The sequence below is a fragment of the Arvicanthis niloticus genome, chromosome 12, assembly GCF_011762505.2.
Source record: "Arvicanthis niloticus isolate mArvNil1 chromosome 12, mArvNil1.pat.X, whole genome shotgun sequence".
NCBI lineage: Eukaryota > Metazoa > Chordata > Mammalia > Rodentia > Muridae > Arvicanthis > Arvicanthis niloticus.
In genome coordinates this window covers 44,196,335-44,213,506 of record NC_047669.1, presented here as the reverse complement: position 1 = coordinate 44,213,506, position 17,172 = coordinate 44,196,335, and the positions used below count along the sequence as shown (strand labels likewise).

The 17,172-nt window shown below is 34.6% G+C and overlaps 1 protein-coding gene across 1 annotated transcript in view; it reads left to right on the top strand.

Moving 5' to 3' along the window:
* The window catches only part of Epha6 (EPH receptor A6), an 851,223-nt gene that overhangs the window by 525,307 nt on the left and 308,744 nt on the right, over positions 1-17,172 (top strand). Inside the window, exon 7 of the mRNA XM_034515065.2 lies at positions 15,859-16,021. Coding sequence (XP_034370956.1) covers positions 15,859-16,021 — 163 coding nt within the window. The remainder of the gene's footprint in view (positions 1-15,858; positions 16,022-17,172) is intronic.

The window sequence follows — 17,172 nt, the reverse complement described above, 5'->3', positions numbered from 1 at the left end:
AAATATTCTTAATTAAAATTTACTGCAATTTGGAACTAGGTCAGCAAATAAAGGTGCTTGTCTCCAGGTATGATGATGACTGAGTTCAATCCTCAGAACCTAGGTAATGCTAATAGAGAGAATCCCTTCAACAGAAGTGGCCTTTGACCTCCAGACACAAGCCCACACACACACAGGTATGCACACACACACACACACACACACACACACGTATGCACACACAGGTATGCACACACACAAAAATAATACTAAGAGAATTTAAAATTTTTCAAGGCACTAATTTTGAAAAAAGGTTGTCATTTACTTATGTGAGAGATTTTTTTTCTACTAAGTAAGTTGACTCAATAGATAATAGAAATGAAAGATTTCCGGTTTAGAAAGTTTCCAAAGTCAATTTCAAAACTCCAAAGAACACAGTCATTCTAAACACCCCCCAAACACTTGTAAAAAACAGAGAAATGGAGATTTTTCTGAAAAGCCATCAATAGAGCAAGAATAACTTACCAGCTGATAAAAGACGGGAGGAGAAATAATTATCTGCAACTCTCACTCAGCTCCACACACATACACACCAAATCCTAAAGAAAATGTTAGCCAGCATACACACACACACACACACACACACACACACACACACATGCTTTTTAACTTATTGAATGTAACAACTGTGGAAAAAATTATTCCATTAAACTTTTAAGCCATTCTTTCATTTTTAATAACATGTCTAGAAGTGGTTTAAAGAAAATAAACTCATAGATATTATCATCAAAGTGAACAACTAGTATATCATATAATGTAGAATATCCTGAACATTCATTCAGTTGTTGGTAGAAGTAGGCTTACTGAATTCATAGTTAGAAAACACAAGCATTAGTTAACATCAGCCCTAAATTGTAGGAGTTTCAACAAATAATTAAATAAAGGTAACAATTTGTTTTGGAGTTCTTATTACTAGAACATATGTCTAGTTTGAATTTTATCTAGAACAGTTACATAATTCTTTTGTATGAGCATATTAATATTAAGAAAACAAAATTTATAAAGATATAAAGTTTAAATGAACCTCCATTCATAAAGCACCTATGTCTAATACTTTTTAAAAATCTAGTTGTCTTAATGGTTTCAAAAGTGTCCTTCCTTACTGCTCCTGCAAGGGAGTCTGAGTTAACAGCCTATTATTATGTACTCCTTACTGAGCTGTTAATAGCTTTACAGCCTTGCAAAGAATACACCTGCTGCTCATAAAAACATTTATGTTGCTAAAGAATTTGGCTGCATTTTAATATCATGTATTTGCAGTGACCTTGTAGAATGCACCCTGATCTGAAATTTTATGGGAAAGAAAAACTAAAATAAGAGAGCTATCCATTTATATGAACATATCTGTGCAAATTAGAAAATCACTTGGTTATTGTAAAGGTTCTAATACTTTAAAAGTTATTTTTTTAATCAATAGTGTTAACCAACTTGGTAGTTCCCTTGCATTATTTGAGTTCATTTAAATTCTTATTCTTTAATTTTTGTTGTCCTTGTTTACCTATCTCAAAAATTAATTTTCCTATAAATTTACTTTGGTGAGAAAGTGATGACTTAAATCCTATCAGAAATTCCAATGTTTCCTTGAGGAAAAAAATAAGAGTTGTAATTAATTTGGATCTTTCTTACTTAACTCATAGTAACTCAAAGGTGTGCAATCAGAAAAATACAAAATTTTAGCAAAAGAAGCATTCTACAGTTTTCCGTGGTTGGGTGCTGTCTAAATTTGTTTTGGCTAAGTTTCAGTTGGCAAAGACAAGAGTTACCAGAACCTGTACTTGATCCTTTTCACACAAGGACATTTAAATATAGCAGTCAAAGCAATCACATGTCCCTTAATTTTTATAATTTTGTGGATAAATACAGCAGGTGAATGAATTAAATAGTTCTGTCCTCTCTAACTTACCTATGCCTAAATATTTAGAACTATGACAATTCCTGTTGCACACACCTGGGTAATTTTCTATTTAGTGACCTATATAGAATGATAGTTTTTGTTTTAGCATATTCAATAATTTCATATTTTAAAGACCATCATAAATCCATAGTGGTAGAAAATGCTTATAATATTAGCACTCTAGTGGTAAGACAGGTGGATTATGAATTTGAGGCCAGCTTCGGTGCCAAAGAAAACTGTCTAAAATAAAATAATAAATTTTAAACAACCATTCTTACCCTCTAATTATTTATTAATAGAGCAAATTTTCCCTACACCTGCTCAGTGTGGCAGATAGAGGCAGCTGTCAGGCATGGCGTCCTTGGTTCCTGAAATATAGAATATCCAAGAGTTATCCATTATATTAATGAAAGTGGCATTTATAATCATCAAGTGTTCATGCCCACAGGCAAAGGTTATTGACCTGAAACCTTACGTTTAAAAATATTTTTAAAATATTTTTCTTTTAAAAATATTCTACCACCTCAAGCAATCTCTTAACATTGAAATAATATCTATATAGAGATGCAATGCCCCAAATTAATCATCCAAAGCATCAGACACATGGGCACTTGGCTAATGTATCTTAAATTTTGGGACAGGGAGTAGCAAGATTCAGACTTCTGTGGTTCTCAGAGAACAGTTTACTGAGTGATGAATGCAGTCTCATCCACTTACTCAAAGTATAGTCCATTATTAAAATTTATCTTATCCTATGCAACAAATGTTCCCATTATTGACATGGACATCTCTGTGATTCTATTAATAGCAGCAATGACAATCTGTCTTGTATTTGAACATAGTCCCATTTAGAATCACTTCATATGCATTAACATTTGATGTAGTATTGTAAGATGGTTGAAGCCAAGGAGTTACACGCATTTCTTATTAGGAAACACATTTATTCAATCATAAGAAGGCATGCTTAAATCATGAATTAAATTAAGAAAGGGAGCTTATTTCTTGAAATTCCATTACACTACTTCAGTTATAAAGGCCACCACATCTGTGGGCAAACAGAAGGTCCTGTTGAAAACAATCACTAAATTAGTACTCTAAATTTAAAACACTGGGAAGCACATCTTCTCATAATTTTTGGCATGGAGATCTTATCTTCCACACTCTAATGAATAAAAAATTGAAGCAGAATAATGAAGAATTTGATTTTGTCCTGTTCTATCTGGTTTGTCTTCAGAAATGAGCATGGGCAACCTAAAAACGCAACTGTATATATATTATTGCATAATAATATATAATATATTACTACTTATAATAATAATTAAGAAAAGGGCAATATGAAATCAAGTGTATCTCATACATAAAGTTTCTTAGTGACATCTGGCTTTTTTATATGATGTAAGAAACTACATAGGATAATAAATGATAATGAGTAATCTGAAGTTGAGGTAACATTAACGTCTCAGTTCAACTAGCAGAAACTCCCAAGTTAGCTTGAACGTTCATGTGAGCACTCCGTACCTCGGTCCTGTCTTCTATATAACCTACTTTATAGAGTAGATGTGAGGATTTTCTATTGGAAGTGCTCCTTGTGTTCAGCACAGAAAGCAGTATGAAAGTGTTAAAGTAGAAAATTGTGCTCTGTTTATGTTTTTAACTGATTTATTTTGACTAACCTAGTTTGTTGTTTCAGACCCAAACATCATCATCAACTCTTACAAACAATTCTTATTATTAAACATATTAAGTACATTTTGAGGGTGGAGACAGATGTTCAAGACAGGGTTTCTGTGTGGCTTTCCTAAAACTTGCTTTGTATATCAGTCTGGCCTAGAATATAGACCTCCACCTGCCTCTGTCTCACAAGAAAGGGGATCATAGGCTTGCATCACAACCAGTCCAGCTGATTGACCTTTTCTAGTATTAAGACAAAATATAATGAACAAATGTAGTGATTAAAAAATCTGTAGGATCACTGAGCCATGCCACATTAGAGTTGTAGAGTATGAAACATTGATACACATATACCATAATTCTCTACTACTGTACACTAAACCCAAATGTAACTCCAAAAACTTCACGTTATAATTGATAAATGTTTTTGAAAATGGTGAGGTAATGATGTGGGAAAGGTAATCTCTGCTCTCAAGCCTGGGACTTCTCTGGAAAACAGGATGGGGGTATGGCAAGATGGTTCAGAAGGTAAAGGCATCTGACATCAAGAATGGGGAAGCCAAGCCTCGGTTCAATCTCTGGACCTCACATTGTGGAAAATGAGAACAGAACGCTTCAGGCAGCCCTCAATCTCAACTGTGGCACTGTATCGCCTTCAATCAGATTCATTCTCTCTCTCTCTCTCTCTCTCTCTCTCTCTCTCTCTCTCTCTCTCTCTCTCTCTCTCTCTCTCTTTCTCTCTCTCTCCTTCAATTAGATTCTCTCTTTGTGTCTCTCTCTTGTGTGTCTCTGTCTCTCTCTGTCTCTTTCTCTGTCTCTGTCTCTCTGTCTCTGTCTCTCTCTCTGTCTCTGTCTCTCTGTGTGTGTGTGTGTGTATGTGTGTGTCATAGACACATGCAAAAGTAAGTAATGTTAAAGATTTCTCATTTTCGCATCTCCATATAAATTTCTGCTTCCTTTTTAATGTTAAGAAGTATGTCACATAACAATGTATTTGCTTCAGAAAGATGCAATGTCCCCAATAAACATATCATACTGTCATTCAATGGAGACTCTTCTTTGAAGTATTTCTCATGTTCCACTACTACTCTCTCACATTCTGGTACAAGTTTTTCCATCTCACCTTACTTTAACTTTTCTAGAAATAGTGACCTAGACATGCTTACAGCCAGTCCAGTGCTGCTGTTTATTTAATTTTCAGACTTGCATTCTATTATCCAGTGCTAGTTATTTATATCCTGTCAGCACTAGTATCACAAACAGAGCTGCTCTATTTTTAGATATACTATTTCCTCTAGCTTGGCATTTTAAAAAATGTATATCACATGGTTTGGTAGAATTAAAGAAAAGACCACTCCATTTTGTCACATTGATACATTGATTTGACTTTAGAAATGTTCCTTTTGACATTTGCTGTGACACTTATACTTGAGAAAATGGAGATATGCATGTTAATGTTTCTAAAGATGCTTAGTGTATTTTTCTCTATTTGACACTTATTGCTAACATATGCTAATTTTTATTTAAAACTTCCTTTTATGTGGCTTTTATGTAACTATTTTACAACCAGACCTCAACTACTAGTGTCTGTAGGAATTCTTAAACTTTTAACATATTTAGTTAAAATTTAGTGCAATCCTCAATTATTCTTACAGCAATTTTCTTTTGAAATTTCTACCTTATAAAAGCAAAAAGGAGGAAGGGGGATGGGATGTGGATTTTCTAGGAAGGGAAAATGGGGAAAGGGGATGGCATCTGAAATGTAAATAAAATATCTAATAAAAAATAAATTAAAAAAGAAAAAGGAAATTTCTACTTTCATATGAATTATTTCATTTATCTCAATAGTCTAATATATTTGAATTATTTAAATATTTTATTCTCTGATGTTTCTATTCCTGCTTTGGGTATCAGCCCATTTATTCTTATCACCTATATTTTCATTATGAAATGCTAATAAATAATTCAAATCCTTAAGAATGAATGGCCTCAGCCTTCCGCAAAGAATGGAGACATGCCTCCAATCTTCAACCCAACACAAAGAACTATACATAACTCAAGAAAGCTAGGAGAGGGAGGGCTAATCTTCCCAGGGAAGAGCACACCAACTGGTTGCCTAGTCCCAAAGAGTCAGCCCTGAAAACATACATACAAGTAACATTATGCAAATGGATAGGTTGTATTTAGGAATATATGTGTACACACACACACACACACACATACTATATACATATAATAATCATTAGTAAAATAAAGAGGCCATGGATTTGAAGGAGAGCAGTAAGGGTAAGATAGGAGGATTTGGAGCAAGGATAGGAAAGAGATGGGAGAAATGTTGTAATTTTGTAATAATCTAAAAATAAATAAATAAAAAGAATAAGTTTAAATTTATTTTTTATCCATAATCTTCTTTTAATATTGTAGTAAAGAATTTTGCAGTGAAGGAACATTTTGTGAACACGTATATGTGCAGATTTAAAGAGTTCATTTTATTTAGATGTCTTCATAAATATGTGAAATACAGGACAGAAGATGAATCAATATCTCGTCGGTGTGAAAGTTAGGTAGCACCAAAATTAGTGGAAAAGTTTAAGTTGAATAAATATTAAGTTCACATGGAGGAATCTGGGGCTCCAGCTGCATAAAGCAGAAGATTGCCTTATCTGCCACTAATGGGAGAGGAGGCCCTTGGTCCTCTGGAGTCTCGATGCCCCAGCATAGGGAATGCTAGGGTGGTGAGGTAGGAGTGGGTGGGTGGGGGAGCACCCTCATTGAAGCAGAGGGGAGAGGGGATGAGATGGGGTTTTGCAGAGGGGAAAATGGGAAGGGGGATAACAATTGAAATGTAAATAAAATAATAAATACATAAATAAATAAATATAAAAATAAAAAGAATAAATATTAAAAACATGTACTGTGATGTTTAAAAAATAGTGTTTGTTTGTTTGTTTGTTTGTTTGTTTGATAGGATCCTTCATAGCACTTGGCTGGCCTGGAACTTGCTGTATACCCCAGGCTGTCCTTGAACTCATAGAGATTTACCTGACCCTGCTTTAAAGTACATGTTGTACACCAACATGTCGGCATAAACACTAATTTTTAAGTAAAGCCCTTGCTATTTTTCACAATATTCCTAAGAAAACTAACTGGGTACTTGATTGCACACCAAAGATGCTTTGCCCTTGTTTCTTTCTGATATTGTACTTTAATTATAACATTTTTCCTTTCCCTTCCTTAACACACACCCTACTACATATAACTCACTTGCCTTTGAAGACAGAGCTTCTTTTGTCATCTATTTTTATATTATGTATATATGTATTTGTATATACATGCCTAGTCCTAAATATAACCTCCTGAATTCACATAATGTTACTTGTATGTATGTTTTCAGGGCCACCTATTTGGCATAGAAAAACGAATTGGTGTTCTCCTCCCTGGGAAGGACCACCTCTGCTGCTCTCAGTTATAAAAAATATGAGTAAAGAAAATTATTTTTTCTTGTCTCACTTGAGTTATCATTAGTTGATGACACCTAATTTTAGATTGCTATAAGAATAATTTAATAATAATTTAAGCATTTAAAGGTTAAATTATACAGCAATAAAATCGTTTCTTCATTCATACTTGTGTAAAGTGTCATCCAGTTTGAAACAGTATAGATATAAATGCTTTTATAATCATTTGATTTTGACTCATTATTGACAAGTACTCTTAAAATAGGAAAGCTATGTTAGATATATTCTGAGTTCTGTAATAACTTTTATACTTTTATATTCTACTTTTATCATTACAGCAGGTTTGGGCCCTTGGGATAGGCAAACACACCAAAACTTCATGTATGAACTGACTTTACTGGTACATTCCTAGTACTAGTATTTTGTAAAGTCATACTATAATAACAACATACCTAGTAGAAAAATTTACCACTCATTTTAATTATATATATATATATATATATATATTCAACTAATATTTAATATCTGATTTAAGATCAATAAGTTATTTCCTATTTATAGTACTAGAAATGCATGTGATTTTATTTTACATTAATCATGATACATATTGGAAGAAATATATGAAAAAGAGAACATGGATGTGGTTCTCAATGATTTGTGCTCTACTGTTTTGGAACAATGAGGGGGCACAATCAAGAGTAAATTAGAGCTACAGAACACTAAGTGACACTTATCTAGTATAGCCAGAAAGTGCTTGTGCATTTAAAATAACTACTTCTACAGTGTTTTTACTTGTACATATTTACAAATTTTGCCATAGCAAAAATCATTAAAGAACTCTCTACCTGCTGCCTAGTTACAATTAACTGAACCCTTCCCCCATTTTCTCTTCAAGTCAGGAACTTACACAGTTTAAACAATGAGAGAAAAGTAATCAGGTTGTTGCTGCTGCTACTGTTGTTGTTGTTTGATAGCTGCAAAAAATATGCAGAATGCAGACAAAGTTGGATCTCTGAAGCTAAGGAAGGGAAGAAACCAGAAAGTGGAAGTATTTTTCTCTGTGGCTCTTGATGGATAACAGCAATAACTTAGGAGAAAAATCATATACTTCTTTTAGCTTGCTCTTATCTCTAAGACAGTGGAGCCATCTCTGTCTCCTTCTGCTGGGATAGATGGAGTACAAATGTAACTGTTCAAATATCTACCACCAGGATTTCCAATTTCAGTTACATTACAAAGAATATATGATTCTCATGATGATAGCATTCTAGAACATTCTAATGAAAGAAAGTTTTACAATACAATATTAACAATAAAACCCACATGTCATAAGCAGAAACTGGTAATAGATAAAGAGTTAAGAAGGTCACTTATAAACACGGATTAAAATTTCAGTTAAAGTATCATTAAATCCAAAATTTTTATTTAAATGTATAATGCTGTGTTCTTAATAAGTACTGACAGGTAAGTTTTATTGTAGGAATAAAATGAGAGTTCCTAAACATTTATAGTACATTAAAATTAAAAACATAAGTCAAATTAAGGGAAGATAAATCTTTTTATGAGAATAACTGGGTATAAGCACAAAAGAACAAACACTGGGGGCCCAGCAACTGATTAAATCATACACAATTGTATTAGGAACACAACTTAATGTTGTTCCAATCAATATGAAGCTAAAATTATGTTTTTGTTTTGATCATTACTATATATATTTCACTCAATATGTTTGTAATGTGGGATAAAAGAGAAAAAAGTTTTCTTGGTTGCTACAGTGAAATACTAAATAGTTAAGAATAGGTATCCTATTTTCTCCTCAAATAAATAGAGATTCTATATCTGATAAATGGAATAATTTTTTATTTCCTACTGCATGTGTGAACTAAAAGTTGTATTTTAGATAATCTAACCTAATTCTATTAATCAATTCTAAAGTTTTTCTAGTTGAATCTCTACAAATTTCTCAGTAGACGGACTTGACTAGCAAGAATAAAATGATGGTTTCCTCTCAATGCTAGCAGAAATGCCACCCATATTCTACACAAACATTTGGGCTTATTCTAGCAAATAACTAGGTTATGATTTAGAAGGACATTTCCTATATACTCTATTGATTATTTGGGGTAGAATAAATTCTTTCTTTCCACAGAACTTTAATGTATGTATAGACTAATGCTTAGGTCTAATCAAAGTAAACCAACACAAGAATAGAAATAGTGTCTTATGAAATATGCCCTTTTGTGATGATTCCTATTTGACAGAGATACTACACCTTCTGATGGTGTGCTTTCATTCCACTCATTAGGTACAGTATTGTCAAAATCTTAGAGATGGAGTACACTCAGAGTCTATAGTTCTTCCGAGTTTTGACATTCTAATTAAATCCAAGAGATTGAGAAGCCCACCAGGATTCTATGTCTATGTTAGTTATAACTCTATGGCTATTGAGAAGCTATGTTAACTAAAAGAAGACTACAGTATCAAAGTAGAGATGGGAAAAAACCTTAAAGTATCTCTCAAATATTATCACTTTTCTTGTTTCAAAAACTTATTATGAGGACTAAAGAATGAGTGTAAAAACATCTTGGTAATTGTAAAACACTATATAAATCATGTTCCTATGAATTCTGACACCTTCATTTCTGTAAGTCTGTAGAAAAATGCATTGTTATTAATTAGCAAATCTTGCTAATTTATAATTTATAAATTTTTATTTAAAAGTATATTGCTGTATTCTTAACAAGTATTAACAGGTTAGTTTTACTACAGAAATAGAATGAGAGTTCACTAAACATTTATAGTACATTAATTTTATTATATGTAACTCTGTAGAAAAAATAATTGTTATTAACACTTAGTGAATCTAGGTAACTTATAATTAAAATTTATATTAAAGTTTAAAATTAAACAGGTGATATCTTAGAAGTCTGACTAGATCCAAAGACATTAAGAGAAAGCAAACCAGTTAGAGCAACCCTGTCAGTGCTGGCCTCTTGGATTGGAGTTCCCCAGAACCCCACAAAGAATGAGTGAAAAATCGTTGCACATTGCATGATGAATGTGTTCACATAAACGTACACGGAGGTCTTGCCAAGGAATGTTACAGAATGTCAACATCAAATCCCAACCTGGAACAGTCTAACCCATTATTCTACACCTTGCCAGTATATATTAAGTTTGACTGGAAGGAAATGCAGAGAGAGTGAGTGAATGAACACTGGAAGCCCTGTCTTCTCATTCAGTTTCATTTTAAATCATATGCTACATCAGGCTCTAATAAGTGTTCTTTTTGTTATCATAAAAAGTTCTCACCTTCAGGGATAAAGCTACATTCAATGTTTTAATATGATAGAGGGTCCAGGGTAACAGGAAGACTACATTCCCAATAAAGACTTTGCTATTAACACCTGCGAAGAGGCAATTTAAACTCTAAACTCCTCCTATGGGAAGATATTATAAATAAATGCTGAAACCTTTAGAGAATTATAAATAAATGTACTGTTGAACAGTGTCCTAATGTGTATACTGAATAACAATACACTGACACTATTCTGAATTTTTTTCTTCACTAATAGGAGACACCATGTGCATATTTTATTCTATGAACTGTTACTCATAACACAATATTACCATTCATTGTTATTGTGTTTTCCCCAAAATTGGTGCTATTTTCTGTGCTCATCCAAGAAGGTGCTGTAAAACTGCTTCCCTCACAACCAACATGCATCACTGCATGACTGTCAGTGCCCTGGGTGAGGAACATCCTGTACACTGACCAGAGTTCAGTGTGAAATGCCACCGCCACAAACTGAGATCAGTTCTTAGGTATAGATTGGATAAATTCTATACCTAGAACAGTTTGCAAGTAATAATCTTGGATCTGCAACAAAACGTATCTTAAAAGTTCTCTTGGGAGATTAGAAAATTACTTATTGAGTACAGCTAATGTGGCACTTATCATAAAACTGGGAAAAGAAATGGAGAGAGAGTACATATATATTTAGAGCATGTCGTCATAGCTAAGCTTGAAACATAAGTTACAATACAATACAATTAACACAAACAAATTAGATTAAGTGAAAATAATGGCTTGTGGTATAAGAAGATATTAAATGATGTCAGCAAGATGCAAACTTGTTAACATTGTTTAACATGTAGAGAAAAACCTCTACATGTTACTTCAAACCTCTGGAAATTACACACACACACACACACACACACACACACACACACACACACACACACACGGTAAAATTAAGAATTATCTGGAAGGGAGTCCCAAAACTTGTGGGAGTAACCAACCAATCTCTGATTTGGCTTAAGGCTCACTCCATGAGATGGACCCATATCCAACACTGCTTGGGTGACCAGGAACCTGAAACTAGATAACCAAGGACCTAGGGAAAAGAATAGTAATAAATGATGACTAAGGGCATTCTGCTGACCTCATCCGTCAGTGCACTGCTCAGTCATCATCAGAGAAGCTTCCTCCTCCTCCTGTAGCAGAAGAGAACAAATACAGAGAACCACAGCCAGACATTATGCAGAGAATGAGAGACTTTCAAACACTAAGCCCTAAATGGGATGCCTCAATCAAACCCTCCCCTCCAGGATCAGGAAATCCAAAGGAAGAGAAAGGAGATAGAATCAGGTGGGGCGGTGGGGGGTGCGGGTGGGGGCGAAAGGGAAGAGGGGTGGTGATGTAGGACGCAGAGAAAACAAAAGGAAGGCCCTCTAAGTCACGTGATAAATGTATATATGTATCCACTGAGACTGAGGCAGCATGAGCGAGGCCGGTACAGAGCTGCACCAAATGGGGTTCCAGAGCTAAAACTTGCCATGTACACATGCCCCTATCCCTAACCCAGAAGCAATCTCCAATTGATAATCACTTGTAAGTGAAAACTTAGTTTCCTCCAAGGAAGACTCATTGAGGAGAAAAACTACTCTCGGGTAGATTGCATGCCCAACAGTAGATGGCAAACAGAAAATGAACTCAAAGGAATTTTTGTAGGTTCCTTGTCTTGCAGTGTCATGACAGGGTTTGTCTTTTTACCCTACAGGTCATTTGTATATGTAGTGTGGCTTCCAGCTTAGTGTTTTTTATGAGATTTCTGAGTGTGGAAGAAATGGGTCTGTATTCACTTCTTCGACCTTCTCCCAGGCTCCTCCCCTGTGTTTGTTTTGTCCAACTCCAACGTGTTAGTTTTTGTTTTATCTTCTTTTATTTTGTTTTATTACTTTATGTTTTATTATTATCTTTTAGACGAATGATGCTTTCTAATGAGAGCCAGAAAGGGTTTAGGTCCCAGTGGGAGAGATGTTGGGAGGATCTGAGTGGAATAGAAGGAGAGGAAGCTATGATCAGTGTGTATCTTATGAGAAAAATATAAACTGTTCACAATAAAAGGGAGAAAAGAGTAACAAATGACCATAACTGGAAAAAGAAAAAGAATGATCAAGAAATTTTTTAAAAGATTTATTTATTTGTTTTATGTATCTGAGTACACTGTTGCTATTTTTAGACACACCAGAAGAGAGCATTGAATCTCAATACAGATGGTTGTGAGCCACTATGTGGCTACTGGGACTTGAACTCAGGACCTCAGGAAGAGCAGCCAGTGCTCATAACAACTGAGCCATTTTTCCAGCCCCTAGGAAATTTTACTACAGAGAAAAGATAAATAAAGGTCTGGCCTCAGTGGGAGAGAATATGCCTAGTCCTACAGTCTCTTGAGGTGCCAGGGTGGGTTGGTACCCAGGGGGGGCCTCTCCCTTCTCATGGGAGAAGGGGACAGGGTGGGGCTGTGTGAGTGGGGACTGGGGTTAAGCTGTGACTGTGACGTAAAATGAATAAGTAAATTAATTAGTAGAAAAATAAAGTTATATATCCTAAGGAAAAATAAAAAAATAAAATTCTCAGCAGAGTTAACATTCATATCATAAAACTAGCAATTGATTCACAAAGATGCACTCCAGAAAAGCACCTGCAACTGATGCATTCAAACATATTTCCTGTTCCTCTTGCTGAGACAAGCAAGGGATCAAACTCATGTAACACATGGTCTCTACCTCATGACAGCTGCTTACATTTGGAACATATATGTCAGAAAAAGAACAATTAGCCAATGTTCTAAAATAATAATGCACTCTGCCTGTAATAGATGAAAGCTAACTTCATTTCCCAGGAGTTTAAAGCTACCAAGAGAAAATATCTTCTCAACTGTGATAAGCTAGTAAATGACAAGATGTGAGAATGAACAACTCCTGTGTAGCTGGTAAGAAGTTAACTACACTTCCTGCCTATGTTGATATTAGGGGTGTAGCTACAATCATTACTTGCATGTTAGACACAGAAAATCTAAAAGCTTCCTGTAGTAGGCATCCTCGACTCTGCAACTTACTAAATAGGAAATTACCGTTTAGCTATGTTATGGTGAAGCAACAAAGACGGTGTATAATTGTTCAGCAGCATTTAAGAGTAAACTTTCCATTCCATACCATTTGTCTCAGAGAATAAGACTGAATTATTTTTAACTGCTTTCCAATTCTTTCCATAGTCGTCATTTCACATGGTAAGGCAGCATTGAAGGCACAACATAACTTCTCTATTGCAGGAAATTATACCAAAGGTAGAAATTTTTTTTCCTGCACATGAGATTGGAAAATGTTAAAAAACTGAAAATTTCTACTTGAAACAATAAAGTTAAAAAGTATATTTATATTTCTCTATGCTATGTAGTTTTTATTACAAATATCTCGACATAAGCTTATTCCTGCTTTCAGTTCATAGAGGAGGATTATAGTCATCAGTATTTTATAGTCCTGGTTTTGTTTCCTTGACTCTTATGCTTGGTGCATAGATTTCTATTTACTTTCTACTCTCAAAATTGCAAATATATATACATATATATATTCCCAATTTTGCATGTTTATTGCTAATAATACTACTATAGTTTAGTCATTTTTGTAATTAAAAGTAGAGATGGAAGATTTTATTCTAACCCTGATTATACATATACATATACATATACATATACATATACATATACATATACATATACATATACATATATACATATATATATATACATACAGAGAGAGAGAGAGAAAGAGAGAGATTGATATATGTTATGTGAAGTTCAGACACCATATAGTATGTAAGGTTATGAAAAAAAGCCAAAATGTTTAATGACAGTTCTTCTGCTAAGAACTTCTTTTTCCAAAGCTTCATAAAGGAAACCATTGTCTTAATTTTAAACCTTAAGTCAGCACCCTCAAGAGCAGGGAACTTGGCACATTCTCTTGTATGTGTAGAAGTATGGATTTTTATAATCTTTTCTTAGTCTAGAAAGTCTCTTTAAAAAACAGCAGTTTCCAGGCCAACCAGCAATGAGATCCTGACAATACAGACAGGATTAAGCATCACATGAATCATTCCATCAGAGACCCTCAAAGGCTTCCTCCTCCCCTCGACAGGATTTTTACATTTAGACTTAAAAGAATTCACTTCAGAACCTGTTGACCTAGAATGATCTTTGCAGTGAGAAAAGTTCTTTGTAAAAAATACAGATTCACACTTCTTTTTCTATTATTCCTGGGTATTTCATTTTTAGATTTTTTTTTCAATTTTTGGGTATTCACATATACAGGAGATAACTTGGGGACAGTACCTAGTCTGAGCCCCAAATTCATTTAAACTTTTTATATGCATACCTGAAGGTAATTGTATGCAATAGTTTCAGTGAGCCAGCATCCTGACTGTAGCATACCATGAGAGTATGATGTGAACCTGCCCATATGAAGCATCATGTCAGGACCTGAGCAGTTCACCTTACAGAGCATTTCAGAGTGCAAATTTTTAGAGAAGTTTGTATTTTTACAATTCCTTATGGATGTCTTATTAAACTATGAGTTCTTAGAGTAAAGCTTTATAACCCCAAAACAATAAAAGTTTAGTTTACCCCCACCACCACGGTCTTATGAACAATCCCTTACAAAGACAGGTAAAATGAACAATTCAGTTCTGATGGAATGAGCAAAACAGCCACATTAAGGACCAGAACTCAGCAGGTTGCTCAGAGAGCTAAAGTAATCCAAAGTAGTGTGGTGACGCAGTTAAACATAAAACCAGGAAACAGAACCAAGCATCCCTCCAGGTCAGTCTATGATTTCATGGGTCCCGTAAGTCTTCCCTACCTTTCTGGTGCCGTTGCTGTTCTAAAGGCACATTTTGAAGCCCATTTCAATCACTATGTATGTTGAACATGTCTAAAAGCATCTCATGGGAAAAATTCTCATCATTTTATTTATTAAAGTTCACATATTAATGATATGAAATCAAAGTTATAAATAGAAGCAATTAATTGCTATTTAACAACTTCAAACTATTTTTTTTCCTCTCACCCATAGGTCTACCCACATACAGCCATGACATTTTTGTACTACCACTGGGTAGAAATATTGTGTAATAAATTCATGATTCCCACACTAATACTAATGTGTCTGATCCAGTGTGTCTATTTTGATGAAGATGAAGGTGCTATTCTGTTGAAACATGTTCACAACTCAGTTAGAGTCAAAGTCCAGTCAAAATCACCGATGTCCATGTATAGTTAAATACAAGTAACCACCCTATTGATAATTTCCCAGATCAGACACATCATATACGTAATGGTGACCAACCAAGTGCTAAACTGTGGAAACTCATGCTTATACTAGTTATCTTGGGGACTGTCTCAAGGAAACGGTAGGATTGCACTGCCTCATTTCCTTTCTCCTGTTTTCTGTCCCTAGGAGCATGAGCAACTCACCTATTCCTCCACGAGGTCCAAGGCCCCAAGTGTCATCATCACAGGCCTCAAGCCAGCCACCACGTACATATTTCATATCCGAGTGAGGACTGCAACAGGATACAGTGGCTACAGTCAGAAGTTTGAATTTGAAACAGGAGATGAAAGTAAGTTTCACTCAAAGTTGTGCTGCTAAAGTAAAATGCTCATTCAGGACTATTCCAGGTGATCTGATATTATAAAACCAGGTGGTCCAATTTTTAATAGCCCTTCTAAATTGGGTATGTTTTTTTTTTAAAAATACCCACACAGTCGTTGGAGTTACTGTTTTGATGCTAACCAATAAATACCTCCTGAAATGCCTTGCTCTCAAACATTCATAACGTGTCACAAATATGTCCCGTTATACAGAATTCATCATTCATGATATTACACAGCATCTTAATGGATGGTGTGAATCTGATTGTTCACCATCATAATACAAGACTAAGGAAAACTGGGAATAGGTAAAGCCATGAACAAAGGATTTCAGCACTCAGTTCAAAATAGGGATGTTTGGCTTGTTGTCTCAGATCAATAAAACCAGTGTCCAGAGACATATTCCACCAATATGTACATTATGAGACTAAATATAGACTCATGGGCTATATAAAATATAAATATATATAAATATAAACTCACATTTTCCTACCACTCAGCAAACTGAAAACCAAAACCAGAGATAGACTATATATGTATTAAATTAAAATATAATTAGTTAAAATATATTAGTTATAAACCCAGATATAGTGGTGAATACAAAGATGCATTATTTTTTAATCATTTTAGGATACTAGAGAGTTACCAACAGAGTTACCAACATCACCCTCCATGTCTAGTCACTCAAAAAGATTTGCCTGAGGTACTGGCACTTATACTGTTCTGTAATGTCTGCGGTTTCCAGAAATAGTCCTACCTCACCCTCCCTTCCCTAGGAGCCTTTATGACCTGCCTGTTCAGAATTGGAGGCATTTATATCATCTTTGGCACATGCAACCAGTCCAATATTTTTTAACTCAAATTTACATTTTCCTCCAAGGTCTCTAAATGGTAAACCATGAGTACACAACTAGCCATAGCTCTTCAACTTACTCTTGTATCACTTGGAGCCTTACACAGAGAGTGTGTTTTAGGTACTCTGCACAATGTTTTTGGACACATTCTTATGGTAGACATGACAAGTGGTTAGAGGAGAGTGGTCAATAGGATGTGGGAGGGACACTCCTTATTTTTTTAATTTTTTTTACAGCCCAGATTTTATTCCTCCCTGCCCCTATCC